At 41.1% G+C, this 19718-nt stretch overlaps 1 protein-coding gene across 1 annotated transcript in view; it reads right to left on the bottom strand.

Annotated features, from left to right (window-relative positions):
* CARMIL3 (capping protein regulator and myosin 1 linker 3) overlaps positions 1-19718 on the bottom strand; it is a 1019681-nt gene that overhangs the window by 526120 nt on the left and 473843 nt on the right. Inside the window, exons 8-10 of the mRNA XM_078644900.1 lie at positions 10967-11040; positions 7294-7369; positions 3887-3975 (exon numbers count right to left, since the gene is read on the bottom strand). Coding sequence (XP_078501026.1) covers positions 3887-3975; positions 7294-7369; positions 10967-11040 — 239 coding nt within the window. The remainder of the gene's footprint in view (positions 1-3886; positions 3976-7293; positions 7370-10966; positions 11041-19718) is intronic.

Below are 19718 nucleotides of genomic sequence, written 5' to 3' on the forward strand. Positions count from 1 at the left end.
GACCTTCACTGTAAATGTATGAGACAATTACAACTGCTCCTTACTAAGAATAGGTGAATGCCCCTAGATGGTATACAGGTGCCTGTAGATATGTCAACGCGGCAATAACTGAAGCTGCAAAATTGGGGGATCGTAAGCAGATTTCCAAAGCCAGTAACGTCTATAAAGCACAATTATTAAAGGCAAAGAGGGAGTGGGAGGAAGAGCAATGGGAGAAACTTACTTAATTCCTGTACAATAGGAACACCAAGGAGTTTTGTGATCTCATTGCATCCGGGAATTTTATAATAGAAAACCACCTGGATACGGTGGTTCAACCCACTGTTTAAGAAGCCCATTCCACCAAGTTATATAAGACGTGGTCAAACAACGATGCCCAACATTCTGAGGGAGGAGTCATAGATCAGATAGGGCAAACGCCCAAGACAGCGGCTAGAGAGATCATAGCACTAGGGATGGCAGAAATTGCACAGGCATTGCACCTATTTAAAAGGGAGAAGGCACTGGGCCCAATGGCATTCCAGGAGACTGATTATCACAGATTATCTTTTCCCTATGGGCTGGCAAATTCCCAAGAGTGTCCTTTGCTAAATGCAGGTTTTCTCCTTGCAAGGCAAGCCTCGGGTGGGCAGATGTCAAACTGTACTATTGGGTTTCACAGCTCATTGTTATCGATGACTGATTCCATGCAGACGAAAACGGCCCTCCACTCAGGCTGGGAAACCATTTAGTGATGGCCCTGTATGGAGCTGAAATAAGGGGTTCAGAACAAACTAGGGAACTAGCGAAAACAGCGTATAGATGTATGCAGCTGTACTCATGCGGCCACATAGTACTCTACTTATTCCAATGCGTTTTGATCTGGGACTTAAAATGTATCACATTTAGTGCCCTTAAACCCCTGATTGAAAGCTACATATAAGTTCCCTTTATTCAATATAATAGTTTTCCAAAGGATTTGAATAAATTGGAACACTTGATCTATGATACTTGTATGACACCTAAATCCTGCCTGAAGGTGTGATAAGACATTGTATTCCATTCAAGTGTAAGCCCTATCTAAGAGATGCTTTCTAAATATTTGTTGTCTGTTGTCAATTAAGCTGATGGGTCTATAGTTGGGTGGGTTGTCTTTGTCACCGTTTTTATAAATTATGATGATTTCAACGCCCCTCCAGGTTTTCGGTATATCAGCTCTGCTTGTTACTGAATTTGATAACAAGTTCAATATATAACCCTAGACAATTGGTTCAGAGTAGTATAAATCACCAATCATCTTGTCTAAGCCTGGGTCTTCCATTTTTTTATACTGTCTAGGGCAATTAACGTCTCTTCAATTGTAAAAATAACTGGAGGAACTCCTTCCCTATCCTGGGTTGCAATTGTATGATCCACAGCTTCAACAAGACCCACCTCTTTGTCTTGCATTGAGTATAGTTGATTAAGTATAATTGACTAAAGTGTTGTACCCATGTAGGAGGGTGCATGTAGAAATCTTAATCCTTTTCTGGGGATTTAGTATCATTAGCTAATAGATGCCAAAATGCAATGCCATCATTTAATGAAGCTGCTTAGGCCAAGTCGTGCATAGCTTTTCCTCCGACTCCCTCTGTGCCTTGCTTTAACAGTTTTATATTATCTTCTCCCTTTGACAATATTAGCTCTGAGACCACTTTTTACAGTGGCCATCAAGTTCAGTCTAATTTAATTTAATTTAAGAGCTTATAAAGTGCTGGAATCACCCCCGGAGAGGTATCTCCGCTCTGAGGTAAATCAATGCCAGGGCTACAGACAGTTAAACCACAAAGAGTTCAGTTTTCAGGAGTTTCCTGAAGCGCAAATGATCATCACGGTAAGGGGTAGTAAATTCCAAAGCCCTGGGGCCATTTTAGAAAAGGCTTTGCCTCCTGAGCGAGATTTCTTCACATGAGAAATAGTGAGGAGATCTTTCATACGTAAGACTCTGCTCGGCTGGTAGGGAATATGTTTCTGAGCTCAGTGGCTAGGTCCTATGCCATTTAAGGCTTTATGGACAATGCAACATGCTTGGAATATAATTCTTAGGCAATGGGCAGCCAATGGAGTTGTTGTGGGGGGAAGGAAAGACGTTCTGGGAGGCGCCTCCATATTCTGTGCAACCTGTAATCTATTCAACAGCGATTTGTTAGCTACGGCCAGAATCGCATTACAATAGTCCAGGCGACTAATACCCAGTTCCTGAACTAAGGTTTTACATACACCTAGAGGAAGGAGGGTGAAGACTCTGTGCAACAAGCGCAACATGTAAAAGCAGGTCCCAGAGGTAGCCCCAACTTGGTTCTGTGTAGACAGTGTCTGATCTAAGAACACACCTACATTTTTAACCACTGTCAACATGCACAGCTGATCCTTTAAAAATCTCTCATTAAAGAATCTCCTGCAGTTCCAGATTAAGTCAAAACGACTGGTGCAGATCATTTGGGGATTCATTACACAGCTAGCATAATCGCCATGTTTCTCTGCAGGAGTTATGTCAATCTGCTGTACTGCCTTCTTCCTATTAATAGATCCTGAGATGCTGCACACACTACTCGAGACCTGATTCAGTAGGCGCAAGTGAGATGACTTGCATAAGGTCACAGGTTTAAGTCCTTTCTAGAAAATATCTGCTACTCTTTGTCCTGAGGTGGAACAATCCATACTTTTCCCTGTGCGTAGGATAAATTCCATCGCCTCTATCAAATGTGCTTATTTCCTCAATAGTGCAATTCTCTCCGGAGTGGCGGACCAGTTGTTAGGTCGAGCCTGAGCCAGCGCGCATGCGCTGCTCTGCGAGACTTGTTGTGATAGAGTAGCGAATAGAACCCCCTCTCCACCCATATTTGCCATTGGCTTGTGTCATTGTCTGTCCTAAATGCTGGCTTCTGATTCGTCAAGAGGCGTGTTAGTCCCTCCTTAATACCGTCTCCTCTTCATTTGTCACCTCCCATGGCAACTGGCCCCTTTACTTCGAGTGTTACATGCTACGTTTTCTTTAGATAATAACTTTATTATATTTAATAAACTATAATTCTGATATAAACCAAGATAGAATATTCCCCAAACATATGCGGTTATATTTCCCTATTTTTTAAATGAGGTTCTCCTACCGCAAGCACAACGTGCTTTGGTGCCTTCTTTACTCTCTCGCTCCCTCCCGTTGTCGTGCCTTCTCCCCACGCCGTCCCTCCTGTTGTACGTGCCTTCTCCCCTTACTCCCGCCCTCCCGTTGTCCGTGCCTTCTCCCCCATCCTCCCTCCCATTGTCCGTGATGACTGCCATTTGCAATTAAATAGGTCTCGCGTAAATGCAAGGCCTATTGCATTGCAAATGCTTGTTTTAACTTTTTGTCCCCATCTGTGTACTCTCCCGAGCCTTTCTCTCTCCCATTGTTCTCTTTTCACAGGGTATATCTGTTATCAGTTGATCTTAATATATGAAGTGTGCTCATCCTTACTGTTCTGAAGTATTCTCTTTGCTATCAACTAGCATACGCTCGACCTTGAAGGGTAGTTGTCAGAGGGCAGGCCTTGCCCTGGCTCTTCCTGGCTTAGATGGGCTAAGACGGACCTGGGCATGGGCCGGAGAGCATCCTGCACCGCGGGGAGCAGCAGCTGATATTAAGTGCTCGCTGGCACTAACGGGCTCCTCCCTGCCTCACGAGATGCTGGTCCTTGTAGTCCTCCACATCCCCGGCAGAGGCAAGCAGAATGCTGTAAATAGCGTTCTACAGGCGAGCGGAGAGCATCATTCATTGTATGGTTCTAATACCCTAGGCCATCTTTTTAAAATATGTAGAAGTGAAATGAATGTATGCTTGAACGTATTTTTAAGCGTGTATATCGTTCTGTATACATGTGTCTCTTACCTTTTGAGGCCACAGTTCTCAAGAACAATTTCTTCCAGGCAACTTGTCTTGCTGATCGTGTGCAGGACTTGATCAATGACTTCTGAGCCCTGCAAAGGATACAAACCTGACACTGAATAAAGATCCAGGCGGATAGCAATCGGTAGCTCACTGAACAGATGTAGTATGGGTACCACAGTAAATGACTCACATCTTTGGCTGAAATATAGAGAGTACGTAAATGCAGGAATAAGAAAAAGTGAGATGAAGTAGACTCATTTTTATTTGCAGTTTTGATTAGATATTGTACTAACAGTAACATTGGTAGACTGGCATGAGCTACAAAATACAGCGTTTCAGTTTGAAAATAACTAGCAATTCACTCATCACATCTGATCACAGATGTGTTAGCTCGACCATTTAATGGTACGTAATGCAACAATCTGCACAACAAACTCTCCACAACGTATTAAGTTGTTTTCCTGGAGGAGCAGCTATTAAGCTCAATGTCAGCTTACACCATAGCATGTAAACGGATAAATGGGAGGAGTCTGGCGGTCAGCCTTCAACAGTATACAGGGTGCTGCGGCTACAGATAAACTATGCGGGTATTCTATGGCATCATATCCCCTATAACTATACATGACAGGGCTCCTCTAGAGTGGAGTCACATAGGGGTGCAAGGTAGGGGAGAGCATCATCTCTACCAGATTCTTGGAGCTAAAGAAACATAACATCACAGATTTTGACTCTCAAACTAAAAGATGCAGACAAGTCATCTCCTTCCATGAAGTGTTGGACAGGTAATCTTAATATGATCCGTTTATCATCTGATCAGGCTCTCCATAAATTCAAAACTTCGTGTCTCTTATAATCAGAAGCTCTAATGTGTAACTGCAATTTCCAGCAACTTTATTACAAAGTCATTTTGGTTAGTAACTTGCTGCTCACCGACAAACAAAAACTGACACTTTTACTTTTCTCTGATAGCTAGACACATTAGATTATGTCTGTGCACGTGCGGAGTCCCCAGTAACATTTTCTCCTGACAAAAAGTATTACATTAAAAAGACAAGTTTATAGCGGGCAAACTTGTATTAATCTTGTTTTTGCTCTTATAAAATACAATAAATAGCTACATTGAATAAAACAACAGCTAACAGACAGCCTGGAACAATTCTATGTCCTATGAGGCCTAATAGCATTGGACCTAGTCAGCTTTCAATTGTGCTCAGCAGCTTGAAACTTATTTATTTCTCTTATGCCATATACAGTCACTTCTTCACATTTGCACAGTATATCTAAATGAAAGGATACTTGTATTCTATTTCTCGTTGTGATGCACTTTTATCATTTGTACTTGTTTAATTAATTTAGTCGAAATAAACCAATGATAATTAATACACTACAGATTAAGCTGAAATCGCAATACTGCTACAAAATCTATTCTACAATTTTTTTCATTCAGGTGCTATCGCTGATTATAGAATTGTTCCTTGACGGGAATCTGCTTTTATAATTCCTGAAATTAAATATTTTCTAGTAGGTCTTGCGGCCGACTACGAGTTGCTCCACTCTCTAGGGCTCAACACAGTCCTATCGAAATTGATGTCCCCCCACCTTTAAAAACCATGCATAAATAGGTTCTACAACACATGTCATAGGAAGTGGCATATGCTCTCGCTACTGCATCACAGCTCTTAGCATTAAACAGCCTTGCATGCGTTATCATCACAGTAATGTTGCCCTAAGAACTCACTCACCCTGTCTAAATCCTAAAGTTGTTTCACACTTCCACATACTTCAACCTATTTTACTTGCAACCTTTTTTTCAAATCTATCCTCCTCAGCTGAAAGGTCCCTTAATACTTTGGAAAAAAGGGCTCTGAGGTGCTATGTAGACATGACAAAATTCCTCAGTGAAACTGAACAATTATCTAATAACAGCACATGACTGGCTTAATGGGTATCCTAGCCACAAAACAAACCTTAGCTACATGGATAGTTATCAGATTCCATTTCAGCTGCCACAGGCCTTACAGGGGCCAGTGGATCCCAATGGTGATGGCGGAGGTGGTTTGCTACTGGTGCTCTCGGGTCCACTCTACTGCGACTCTGCAAACATGGTAAAATGCACCCATTTCTGCACTGGTCTCTCATGGTAGGGTAGCTGGGGCACTCAGGGCAGTAGTACATGTCTACCACCATGCAAGGAACTTGTCTGTCCCAACAGTCCGCATACTTATTAGGCAAGGTCACATATATATATCTTAACACAAAATGAACATGCACACGCGCGCACACACACACACACACATACACACAAACACACGCACATACACACCCACACACTCTACTCAGAATCTCACAAAGCAACCTATGCATGCATGCAGGCAGACATACACACACATTTTCTCTTCTCTCTATGCTCTTTCTTGCTGCTCATCTATTTAAGATTATGAATCTGGACAGAGCACCATGCTGGTGAACATAGATTTAAAAAAAGACTTAATCTCATCACAAATTGACATCTGAATATCAACTAACAATACTGGGAAAGGAACATTGTTAATCGAACTAAAAGGGTTCTGTATTCAACAGTAAAAGCATCCTCTGGACATTGAGCTTCAGGAAAAAATTGTGTCATATCTATTAGAATATTTAAAGCACAGGTATGTTTCTGAGATTGAAACTTTATAGCTGTACAACTTTATAACACCTAATCAACTGTTCTAATTTATTTCTTGCGAGGTGATTGGGAGTGAATTATACATTTATGAAGTGAAAGTTTGACACTTGAATCCACATATATCGCTAGCATGAAATCTTCTTCATGTGCAAAACCCTACATGTTCATCAGCATCTTCATGAAGCATTGCCAATGGAAAGCAGGTTTAGACATCACTGCTCCTACCAAGGAGTACACAAATAATCCGTGCAGCAACAACAAGGAATGGCTCCTAGTTAGATGAATGAGTACACGAATGCCTTAATACAAAATACATACACAAAATGACAATAACTAGACAAATAGTAGCTAAAAGACACAGGCATTAGAATAAGAGTAATTAGAAAAATAAAGGCAACGTAGAAGAAACATGATAAGTACGTAAGGAGCAAAGTGAGGAACAGAGTGGGAGATAAAAGATGGAGTATTTCATCAAGGTAAACTGCTGACTGTTTACAGCTAGAAAGGGTCCAACAGTGCTAGAGGATTAGAACGTGGAAAAAGGAGGGAGGAAGAAAGAGCAACAAAATAAGCATAATGCAGGATATGAGCCAATACAATGAAACACGTGCTGAACGCTTGCAGTGGAGAGGCAAGACACACAGATAAAGTGCAATGCATTTGTGCAATCTTGCATCTAAAAAGCTAGGAGGAGAAGTACGCAACCTAAAGGACTCATACAAACCATTAAAGAACTTACCAGTTTCAGATCTTTGCAGTACAGCTTTGTAAACCACTGGTTGTACGCCAAGGAAGCAACTATGAGTGCCAAGTCCCTGTAGTTAAGAAAGTGCATGAGGGCTGGTGAGACAGAGGCATCATGGTTTAAAAACTGTAAGCATGCTACTTAAATTAACAAAGGTAATTATTTATTGCATTTATATGGCGCAACAGCTACCCTGAGGGTTTCCCGGCGCCCTGGATCAGCATTACTTGTAAGCGTGCAGGGGCAGTTATAGATCAAATAGCCAAGCTTTCACTCCCGTGCGAAATCGTAGGTAGCAAGGTTCCAGTCTTAGTTGGATAGGGAGTGAATTCCACAGTGCCGGTGCTAAGTGGGAGTAGGAACGCCCCCCTAGTCGAGCTCTCTTTACCCTGGGCACGGTAAATTTAGCTTGACCTGCTGAGCGTAGATTTCGCGAGGGGAGGTATTTTCTGACCATTTTACATAAATACTTAGGTGCTATTCCTGCGTTTATTCTGTACATATAGCACAGTGCTTTAAACTTTACTCTGCTGGACACCCTCAGCCAGTGTAAGTTTTTAAGATGTTCAGTCATCCTTGTTCGCCCTGGGAGATTAAGGAGCATTCTTGCTGCGGAATTCTGCACCACTTGCAATTGGTTCAGTGTTCTATTCGTAATTCCCAGAAATAGGACATTACCATAGTCTAACCGCGACATGATTAAGGCCTGGATGACAGTCCTTTGTGCCCAATCAGGTAGTTGCCATAGTATTTTTCTAAGCCATTTGAGGATGAGAAGGCATGTGGAGGCAGTTTTGGCTATGTGTATCTGCATAGACATTTTGTCATCGATAATTATCCCTAGGTTCCTTGCAGAATGCACTGCAGTTGGGGGGTCACCCATTTCATCAGGCCAATGTATTGGGCTCCAGAGATTCTTTTGATTGCCGAATATTAATAATTCGGTTTTGTCTCCGTTCATTTTTAATTTATTAGCCTGGAGCCAGGTGGCCATTTTAAGTAGTCCAGCACGAAGGGGAGAAACAGTGTCTTTGTCTGGGGAGGAGAGGGAGAACACAAGTTGCGTGTCATCCGCATAGGAATAGATGGTCAGTCCCATTTCTTCGGCAATTTCAGCTAAAGGGGTGACATATATATTGAATAGAAGGGGGCTTAGTATGGAGCCCTGAGGTACACCATGAGGAGATGTGTGTATCTCTGATCGATTATTTTTGGAGAAGACCTGGTAGGTTCGATGCCGGAGGAATTGCTCCAGCCATTTCAGTGCCTTCCCTCTTATTCCAATATCTTCTATTCGTTCGATGAGGGTATCATGGCAGATGGTGTCAAAGGCGGCACTCAAATCCAAAAGGATGAGTGCCGTCGTGCCACCCCCATCTAGTTCTTGCCGGATGATTTCTGTGACCCCGAGTAGGGTGGACTCCATGGAGTGCCCTACCCTAAAGCCAGATTGGGAGGGATGTAGGAGATCGTTATCATTAATGAAGTCTGAGAGTTGCCTATTAACGTGTTTCTCTAAAATTTTAGACAGTATTGGTAGTAGAGAGACAGGGCGGAAATTGGAGAACACCTCCGGGTCACTGTTGGCCTTTTTTAATAATGGGACCACCATAGCGTGTTTCCATTCTTTAGGTAGTAAAGCTTCTTGTAAAGAAGCATTTAACAGTGCTCTGAGTACCTCATGTGTGGGCATATCCAGCTGTTTAAGAACATGTGCAGGCAAGGGATCTAAGGGCGAGCCTGATTTAATACTATTCAGGGTGATTTTAAATGCCGGCGCATCTATTAATTGCCATGCTCTAATTTCTTGTTTAGAGTAGGTACTTTGTTGGTCCTCTATAAGAGTATTAGAGGGATACCTTTCTCTGACATCCTTATTTGGTAGGAAGTTAGTATATATAGTGGTTATTTTATTGTGGCAGAAGGTGGCTATTTTATTACATTGGGTGGAAGATAGAATGGGAGGTTCCGGTGTAGATGCTTCTCCTGCTAAGTTTTTTAGGACCTTGAAAAGCATCCCTGAATGATTCTGGGCTTCTAAGATCTTGTTTTTAGTAAAGTTTCCCCTGGCAATTTTGCATGATAGATGGTATGCCTTAAGTGCTAGCTTTTCTTTGTTATCAGGTTTGTAGTCTTTCCTCCAGGTCCTTTCTAGTCTCTTACATAAGCTTTTTTCTGCTTTTAGTGTATCTGAAAACCAGGGCGCAGGGGAGCTACAGGATTTTTGTTTGCTTATGGTTGGAGGAATAACCGTCAGAGCAGCGTCTGATAGCCAACTATTAATTTCGGACTGGTCCTTAGTTGTTCAATTATAAGTTTTTAGGCTATTAACAGGGTCTACGCGTTTCGAACTACCATTCTTGCGTAGTTCTCTTCAGGACCAATCTTGCGCTCGACAATGCAAGCTGGAAGGGTAGTGATCCCAATTTGGGGTTTGATGGTGCGCTCGCGGACTGACCTGGCTCGCCTGTCTGATTTAAGCGAGGCAGGCGTGTTGTGTTGTGTGCAAAGGCGGTTCTATTTCCTTCGTTCAATTTCAATTTTCCGTTTTGGCACTTCGAGGCTCAGTCGCGTTTGAAAACAGCCGGCGTCTGGACGCTGCATTGATTTGCAGGCGCTTGCAAACCCCAAATTGGAATCACTACCCTTCCAGCTTGCATTGTCGAGCGCAAGATTGGTCCTGAAGAGAACTACGCAAGAATGGTAGTTCGAAACGCGTAGACCCTGTTAATAGCCTAAAAACTTATAATTGAATCATTAACTAGGGAAGATTTGTATAGATTGTAAAAAATATTTGGCTTTTTGTTGCTGGAGAGTTAATCCAGTATTTTTTTGAATCATTCATGTTTTGTTGTGAGTCTGTTTTGTTTGTAGTGGATTGAGTGGTGTATGAGTGAAGATCGAATGGTGAGCAAGTTGTATTACACTGTAAATATTGAACAAGTTTATCATCACTGTATATGTTATTTGTTGTGCACTCCAGGTTTTTAACATTTGTACAATATATTGAAACATTATTTTGAAATAGAAGTGTTCAAATGAAAATGCATAAAGATTAAAACAAACGGAATTTATTTCACTCAAACATATTGTTTCGATCGTATGTTCATTCAACTGATGCTTATTTTGGAAAATTAGTGGCATTTGCAACTGTTTTGTTCTTTATTCAAGTGTGGCAATCAATGCCCGTGGGAGCCCATACCCAGTGGTTTTGTGTTCACTGAAATTTAAGTGGCATGGATCATGGGGTGTAGGAAAACGTGATAATAGGATTATTGTATTGAGTTAAATATTTTATAATTTTAAGACTGTATATATCCCAAGAAATACTGTTTTTATTATGCACTTTTATGGTCTTATTTTTGAAGTCTGAATAAAGTTTTGGAATAAATGTACAGGTCTGACTAATGACTAAGCCTCAACTACTCCTCAAATCCCAACAGTAATGTTAATGAGAGTTTCTAAAAATGTAATCCTTTTCAGTGCCTCTGCAATACCCTGACCCTAATATGTGGCATCCATTCAATGACAGAGCTTCTAAGCCTTCTAACCCGTTGGCCTAAAGTAAAAATCCCATTGGGTGACAGAATTTTAACATTGTTGACCAACTCTAACACAGATTGTCATAAATTTGAAAACAACAGAATATATAGTGTATGTTCCAAACCTGCATTCCAGATGGCTGAAGTCAAGAAGGTTAAATTCCCTGTTGTCTTGGGAGTGGTAGATAGTGTCCACATCCTAAACAGAAACAAAAGATTGGTTGTTATACAAAACAGTGTAAACCAACAAAACACTGAAGCCATCAAAGAAATAAATCGTTCAAATGCAGCCACAAATTACAAAACATTAGTAACTAGCATCTGTATAGAAGGGTCTAATCTGTACAGTACAGAGGGGGTGGTCCCGCAGGCTTGGAAGCAGGCGATGGTGATCCCCCTTCTTAAGAAGCCTGGCCTAGATCCTGAGGCGTTGGCCAATTATAGGCCTATCTCTCTCCTTCCGGCGTTGGCCAAAATCGTGCAGAAGCACGTGCATATCGTGCTCTCCGATTTTTTGGAAACCAACAATCTGCTTCATCCCACTCAATCTGGCTTCCACCCCAATTTAAGCAGCGAGACGGCGCTTCTGGAGGTGTCTGAAGCCATTACGGAGGTACTGGATTCAGGAGGCAAAGCTATGCTTGTCATGCTTGATTTGTCGGCGGCTTTTGACACCGTCCCCCACGAGGGGCACCTCGTCACACTCCATGAGATCGGTCTGAGGGGGACGGTGTTCAGCTGGTTTAGATCATTTTTAGCTGACCGTCCACAAACGATCTGGGCCTCTCCTAGCTCTGCCGTGATGCGGCCTCTGGGAGTCGGAGTCCCGCAGGGCTCTGTGCTGAGCCCGACTCTCTTCAACATCTTTATGACTCCCTTGGCGGCACTGGTGGAGTCTTTTGGGGTCCAGATCGTATCCTATGCCGACGATACCCAGCTCCTCTTTACGTGTGGGAAAGGAGAGGATTTTGACGGAGAGAGTATTCGTGAGTGCCTTGGGGCTCTTTTTAAATGGTTCCAGCTGAACAGCCTCATATGTAACTCAGACAAGTCTGAGGTACTCTTTTTCGGCTGTACTTCTGACCCTGACTGGCAGGAATGGTGACGATTAACATGTTCCCTCCAGCGCACTCGTCCCAGCTGGCAAAAAATCTGGGAATTAAGATCGACAATGGTCTGACGTTGAGATCTCAGATCCTCGGTCTGACGGGAACATGTTTCAGCCTCCTTAAGATGCTCCGGAAGTTTCTTCCTCTGCTCTCAGAAGAGCACAGGAGGATTACGGTGCAGGCCTTAATTGGCTCCAGATTGGACTATTCCAACGTCCTATATCTGGGCCTACCGGAGTATCTTTTACAACGGCTGCAGGTGGTGCAGAACTCAGCCGCACGTGCCATCTTTGGCCTTCACAGGCGAGCTAGAGCGTCCGGCCTTCTGCAGTCTCTTCATTGGCTGCCTATCCGGAAGCGGATAGTCTCCAAGGCTTTGACTTTGGCCCATAAGGCTCTCTATGCCTCGGGAGCAAAATACCTTCACCGAAGGCTTGCTTTTTATCGCCCGGCTCGATCTCTGCGATCCGAATCTTTGTTCCTTGCGGTGGTCCCTCGAGTAAAGAAGGCCGGCATTGGGGGTCGCTCTTTTAGGCTGAAGGCACCGCAGCTCTGGAATGCTTTGCCATTGGCATTACGCAGAACCTCTAATTTGTTGACCTTTAGGAAGGGCCTTAAAACCTGGTTTTTCGCCCTCTACCTTGCTTTCTTCTCTGTCTGCTGATGTCCTTTTATTTTACTGTGTTATGTTTTTTTTTTATGAGCTGCCAATAAAAGCGCCGGGACACTCCAATGGAGTAGCCGCGCGCTATAGAAATCAAAATTAACATAACATAACATAACAAATTCACACACGGAGCATGTGATAAGCTGTCGAAAAGGAGTACAAGGAGGTTCAACTCACCATTATCCACTTTTATTAGATAACCACACAGTCTATTAGAAAATCACGGGGTGGGAAAAAGTGATAACAGGTTCAACATTAGGGATTGCCACACTGCCAAATCTAGGGTATCAGGCAATCGAAAAAGATAGCTCAGCTCAGCGGGTGGCTACCTCGTATGAGCCATCGTAAAAAGGAACAAGTGAAGTCAAATACTCATCTTAATGCATTAGCAACATACCTCTGATAAAACACAAGTACTCAATGAATGGTTGGCACCTAAACCCAACTCAAGACGTAAATGTATATAGCAAAGACAAGTATTTAACTCAAGTGGTTAGAACCTTAATAAACATGCCACCAAAAACAGAAAAGTAACCACACAAAGGGAGAAGGATGTTGCCAAAACTAGAATAAAAGGGCACAAATGAAAAAAGAGAATGCTACTCAACCTAGGGATTGCACCTAATGCAAACAAGGTTGTCAAGGAGTCAGAAAAAGAACTAGTAATTGAATCGTGGAGTTGCCACCCCAAGGTATCAGGGCATCACAACATGACTATTCTCCAAAAAAAGAGGGTTTGTATTTCCTTAAACATGGGTATCAGTAGACTCGAAGCAGACATTGGTCTGGGCTTGGTAAGCTGGTGCGATGGGCAAACTCTTTTCATTTGCTAATCGAAGCAAACGGCACAAAAATAAGAACATCCCCAAAACGTTCAGCCTAAACATAGCAAGAATATGTGTGCACTAATCATTTTAAATATTAAAATAATGAATCATTGCATATAATTTTAATTGCACAGTATGGGTGTTTCCTGCCAGGCTGGTGCTTACAACTAACTGGTATGGACACAGGCCAATGCATATCACAGGACAATATGAACATTATTGGTGCAAAAAGGCACTATTTGCTTTGAACTGCTGTAAACTGAAGACAACGTTTGAACATACAAAGGTGTCCAACAATGAGCATATATTAAAGAATGGTAAAGTAAAGTATTCTTTATACTATTCAGCCCTGGCACTAACGTGCACTTCTCTTTAGGAGGATGTGGATGCGATAAGGCAACATCCCACTACTAACAGGCAAGAGAGCTTCTGGCTAAATTGGGTTGACCCACTGCCACATAATTATGATTTCGAACCAATGAGAAGCGAACAGCCAAATGGATGGAAAGGGCTGGTTCAAAGCCAATGTTTGTAAGCATTAATGTATGTACTCTGTATTATGAGTCTTTTTAATTACATGATGTTGGTGAAGCAGCTAAAACTATCTCTATGCCACACCTAAAAAGGGCCTTTACACAAATCAAGAGGTTATCAGCTGCCCCAAGACAGGGCTTAAGGGTAGCAAAAAATAAATAGATTTTAAATGACGAAGTCAGCACCTTGACCAACCAGTGTATGAGGTAACTAGAAAATAACTAGTATAGCAACTAAATTAAAAGTAAGCAATCCAACCCAGGGTCTCAGGGAACTCAAAATAATCATCAATACATAGCACAACTGTTAACAGTTACACAAGCCCCAGGCTACTGTATAACTCCCAAAAAAAGACCACTAGTCAACCCAAGGAGTTTATGACTCACCCAAACCAGAGTATCAAAGAAATGGCAAACAATCAAATACTAAAATCAAGAGGTTAGTAGCTCATCAAAACCAGGACGGCAGTGATCAGATAAGGGATCAGTACTTTAACTAAAGTGTTCACCCAGCCATGACTACCAGGGAACCTGTTACAGGACCAGCACCTAAAACATACAGTTTGCATTTCACTTAGCATATAGTGCCAGGGAACACATTGAAGGAATATAACTCAAGTCAATGTGTTAGTTCTACCACCCACCTCAGGGTATTTTTGGCTCAGAACAAGAACCAGCACACAAGGGAAAAATCCATCTCAAAGTCACCTAAAGAACCTCGGACCAAACCTAAAACGTTACCCCTTGGACCAAATACTCCATCGTAGCATAGCATTTTCTCTATTCTAATTACCTGAACTTTCTTCATCGCAGTATACTCCCACTAAGTATACTTGATAAAGTCCTTTGCTTCCATAAACTGTGTCCTTAAGTACCAAACGATGCATGTTGCCACAGGAGAACATATGGATTATGAGAGATAGGAGACTGGTGGAGGACATTTAACAAGATATGTGGAATGCTTTGAATGAGAACTGAAGAAGGATCTACACAGATGATAAAAGGGAGGTCTTGAAGACCTCTCCTGTGTGATCAGTGTAGAAAGAAGTCCAGGTGACACAAATCTGTCTTCTCTCATTCACACTACAGATACAGCAGTGAAACAGATATTTGGGGTCGATGATGGAAAATAAATCAATATGACCTCTGGGCACACACTCTAATTTGTAAAAAGAAATCTTAAGAATTGTTAACTAGCAGATATTCTGCAAGACATTTTTAACTGAGGCAAAATACAAGTTTCAATGCACATACATGATGTCATAGAGTGATGTCATATGTGAGATCATTAGGGTGCAAGTGTAGTTAATGTTGCTAACCTAGCTGCTAAAATTCTGTACTTTGTTTTAGTTTAAAACTTTAATGTTGTCATTGACAAATTCAGCTAACTGTAATGTTAATTTAGCCTTTGTTTTCTTAGTGAATTTATACGTTTAAAAAAAACCAAAAAAACAGATTGTATCACACCTAACCATAATGTTTTATTAACTTTTGTATTTTTTGTGTGAATTTCTAGGTTTTTGCTAGCATAAAGTAATGAAGGGTGTGCATAGTAATGAGTGGGAGGGACTGGCTTCTCCTTTCAGACCTTTCTCTCAGATGATGAGTGTAGGTAGTAGGGTGTGTGGATGGAAAGCCCTCTCCTTTGAAATAGGTGTGCGGAGTATGGTTTAGGAAGAGATAGGTTTCTCCTTTGAGACCTCTCTCAGATGACAGTGTGTGTAGTAGGGTGTATGGGGAGTGAATGGCCTCTCATTTGAGACCGCTCTTTCATATGACAAGTGTGAGTAGTATGGTGTATGGATGCACTGGCCTCTGCTCAGACCTTTCTTGCAGATGACGGTTGTGAAATGTAGGGTGTATCAGAAAGGCCTCACCTCTCCACTGGGACTCCTCTATTGTTAAATGGGTGTGCGTAGTAGGGTGTGGGGAGAGGAGAGACTTAACTCTCTGCTCACAGCTCTTCCCGAATTGATGGGCACAAATATTACATTCAGATAACACCATCTCCGCTAACACTCCTTCCTCCAGTGTGTATACCAGAGTATATTCATCGGATCACCTACTATGCATTTCTACAAGCAGAGTGTATTGAGAACTCACCTATTCTTTTTTACTATTCACAAACCCTCAAGATTGTAATTTCTTTTAACAATATAAATTAATCTATATCACAGTAGTTATTCCTTAGAGATCTCCTCTCTAAATCTAGGGGGCGGGATGCCTTTCTGCTGCCCTCCTATATAGCTTTTTTTCTTAATATCCACAATACCAGCACTTTTTAACTATAAACAGTAATGTCAGCCATTTCTTTTCTAAAACTCCAACAGTTAGTCAATAAGAGAGCTTCTAGGACTAGCGGGAGCCTCTCTCTTCCGCTGGAGCACGTAGACAGAGAGTACAGAATGGGTCACTGTGCAATCTGGATCTACACTGCCAGTGAGGGGTTTCGTGACATTTATAAAGCATTAAGCCGATGACCGAGTGGTTTATAAATGCCACCTGAATCCCCAAGACCAGATTACAGATACGATTTAAATATTTGGTATATTACATTATTTTTTTATTGATTTTAGTACTCTGTAGAAAGATTAAGGGAATTTGAGAGTCATTAAGTACTCACAGTTTGCCTGAATCTGTCAGCGTTATGATAAATGTTTATTTTATGCAAAGTGTATTACTAGAAATCAAATTTTAATTGTTATGGGAATTGTAAAGAAATTTAAAACATACTTTCTGAAATGTGCTTTCCATTTGTAATGGATTAACACTATGTAGTGGGCTTAACAAGACATACGTAAATAAAGACTTTAAGGTGTTATTTGGGAGACTGTAACTTTTTGCTAACAGGGTTCTGAGTTTATTTTCACACATCAGAGGATTAATTAGTGAATGCTTGCAGCAAGGATGAGCCAGCAAGGGTGATGCTGATGAATGGAATAAGAAACAGCAGCATTGCCACTATGAAATCATTTTTTCTTGTAGTAGCCTTGAAAGCAAGACAATATGTTGCTCTCAACTTTTTTACTTTTTCAGGGAAGTTAAATATCCTGCCAATTATTTCAGCACTGAGTCATAATTCAGTTAGACCAGTTGGAGCTCCTCCTTTTCTGTGAAATAAAAGCTTTAAAGCAGGTAATAGGAAGGCTTACTCATGATATATAAATATTTATATATGTGTGTGTGTGTGTGTGTGCATGTGTGTGTGTGTATACATATGTGTGTATGGATATATACATATATGTATTTAAACATGTGGGGATATATATATATACAAAAATGCTTCCAAAATTTAATTATAAGAATACGTGGGACACCACAGAGACTTATTTCGGCAGTTGTACTGCCTTTATCAATCTACAGATTGGAAGCCTCATGAGAACTCAGATTTAGCTTGAATTAAGGCATTACTGACACTGGGTAGCTGCAATATGAATGTTTTACTGCTGTATAATTACGTATGTGTCCTGGTGTGGTAAACTATTTTGCTGCTTAAGGAAAGTCCATCTTTTCTGTTCATGGTTGTTAATGTTTAAAAAGAGCACCAACATGGTGCACTTTAGATTAAGAAAAGCCGGACCAACTGCCAAAACGCGTCTCTTTGGTGTCAAAGTGTCCAGTGTGAACTGATCTAATGAAAAGGTTTTGAGACCCTGATTTCGAGGGTCGGTTCCCTTTCTTGTAATTAAGTTTTGGGAACATTTTGGGATATTTCCAGCGCTGGTTGTGTTTTTCAAGCACCACCAGTGATCAGGTGATCACCACCAGTGATCAGGTAGCACGCCAGCACACAACAACACCTTTTTCCTTGTGTGTGTGTGTGTGTGTGTGTGTGTGTGTGTGTATATATATATATATATATATATATATATATATATATATATATATATATAATATATTATATATATGCCTTCGACAGGTCGAGCAATAAAAACACCTAAACATGATATATATATGTATATATATAATATATTGTGTATATTATATATATATATATATATATATGTATATATATATATATATATATATATATGTATATATATATATAAATAATATATTATATACATATCATGTTTAGGTGCTTTTATTGCTGGACCTGTCGGTCTTTTTCACAACTTATATTGTTTTTTTGTGTTAAATAAATACATCGGAACAATTCCTCATAATGCGGCTGTTTCCTTCTGTAAGGAACAATGAAGTGCGAAAGACCTTGCTGTGTGCCATGGTGAGACTGCCAATCTTCAGGCCACTAGGAAGTGAAGGCAAAGAAGGCACACCCCCACAAAGTGCCGCTGTGCATAGTGGTGGCAAGCTCCACTGATAACCAGCGGTGTGCTACTGCTCTGCCAAGTGTGCGGGCGCACCACTGAAGCGCCATGAATCCCAGAAACGATCCTGAGGAAACTAACTCATCCTGTGATGAGATAGGACTGAAAATGTTTCAGACTGAGTGCACACAAGCAGTCGGGGGTGACTGAAACAGCACCATAGACTTACTCATGGCACTCCTGAAGTGTCAGTTTAGAGAGGGGTCAGCTCAAAATGGGGGGAGGGTCAAAGAAGGAGTAGGCAGGACATTTACTTTGTCAGGTCTGTTGGTTGATTGTTGAGCTATGAGCTTGTACAACCCCACATTACACTTCTGGGAAGCCTGTAGCATTGTCCTTGCTATCCTGAGAGTCAAGTGTGGAAAGGGTTTGACTAGATCCAGTTTGTATAGCCAGAGTATATGGGGCACTAGGACACCAGAGGCAAAAAAATCATAACCCCTACGGTTGGGGTCCAGCAGCCACTAGCCCCTGCTACGACAAGAATAATATATATTATATTACATATTTTGTGCTTTTATTGCTGGAAGTGCAGTGGTTTAACACCCATACTTTTGTGGATGGGTCAAATATGGAGAATATTGTGTTGTACAATGGGATATATGGATTTCACCATCATATTGACAGACCCAAAATGCACTCTTCAGAAGTTTGCGATTGTCACGGCTACTAAAAAATGTGTCAGGCAGGGCCATACTATGCAGAAAGGTTACCTAAATTATGCAGTAAAATACATATTATGAGGCACATTCTTTTGCAGCATTATTTATTTCAGCTAAAAACAACTTTTTTTGTGAAACCTGCAAATTGTGCATGTTATGTGGGAAATGCAATAAATCAATGATTTTGAGGTAAACTTTGCAGCCAACGATGTACATATCTCACCACTGCACAATTCTTTCAACCATTTATTCAATAAAGATAAACAAAGTTTTACAATTCTAATGTTGAAATCAGGGCCCTTCTTAAAGAAAATGGCTATTTCAAGCTAACTATCTCAAATAACACATGAAAAATAAAATAACAGATAACATGTTACATATGGCCCTATACTGCCATCTTACTGTACAGGAGACATTTAAACCATTTGGCCTTCAGCCTTCTTGTTTAAGATGACACCAGAATCCCTCAATTGCAATCCTGGACCATATTACACAGTTACCTCTTACGTATCCTCTAAATATGACACAATCTGTTGTTACGTTTCAGCTGCCCTGATATGGGTCTTGTTTGGGAACATTCAGTGAATTTGTGCGGTAGAAAAAATAAAAGCATGATGCATGTTTATTGTAAAAGTTTATATAAATAAGCAGATACTTTTAGTAAAGGCACAAACACAACGTTGAATGTAAAGAGTAAAAGTATCTGATTGTATTTTTAAAACTTTCATTTCGAAGTGCATTTGTGCAAACT

The sequence above is a fragment of the Lissotriton helveticus genome, chromosome 5_1 (assembly GCF_964261635.1).
Source record: "Lissotriton helveticus chromosome 5_1, aLisHel1.1, whole genome shotgun sequence".
NCBI classification, from domain to species: Eukaryota; Metazoa; Chordata; class Amphibia; order Caudata; family Salamandridae; genus Lissotriton; species Lissotriton helveticus.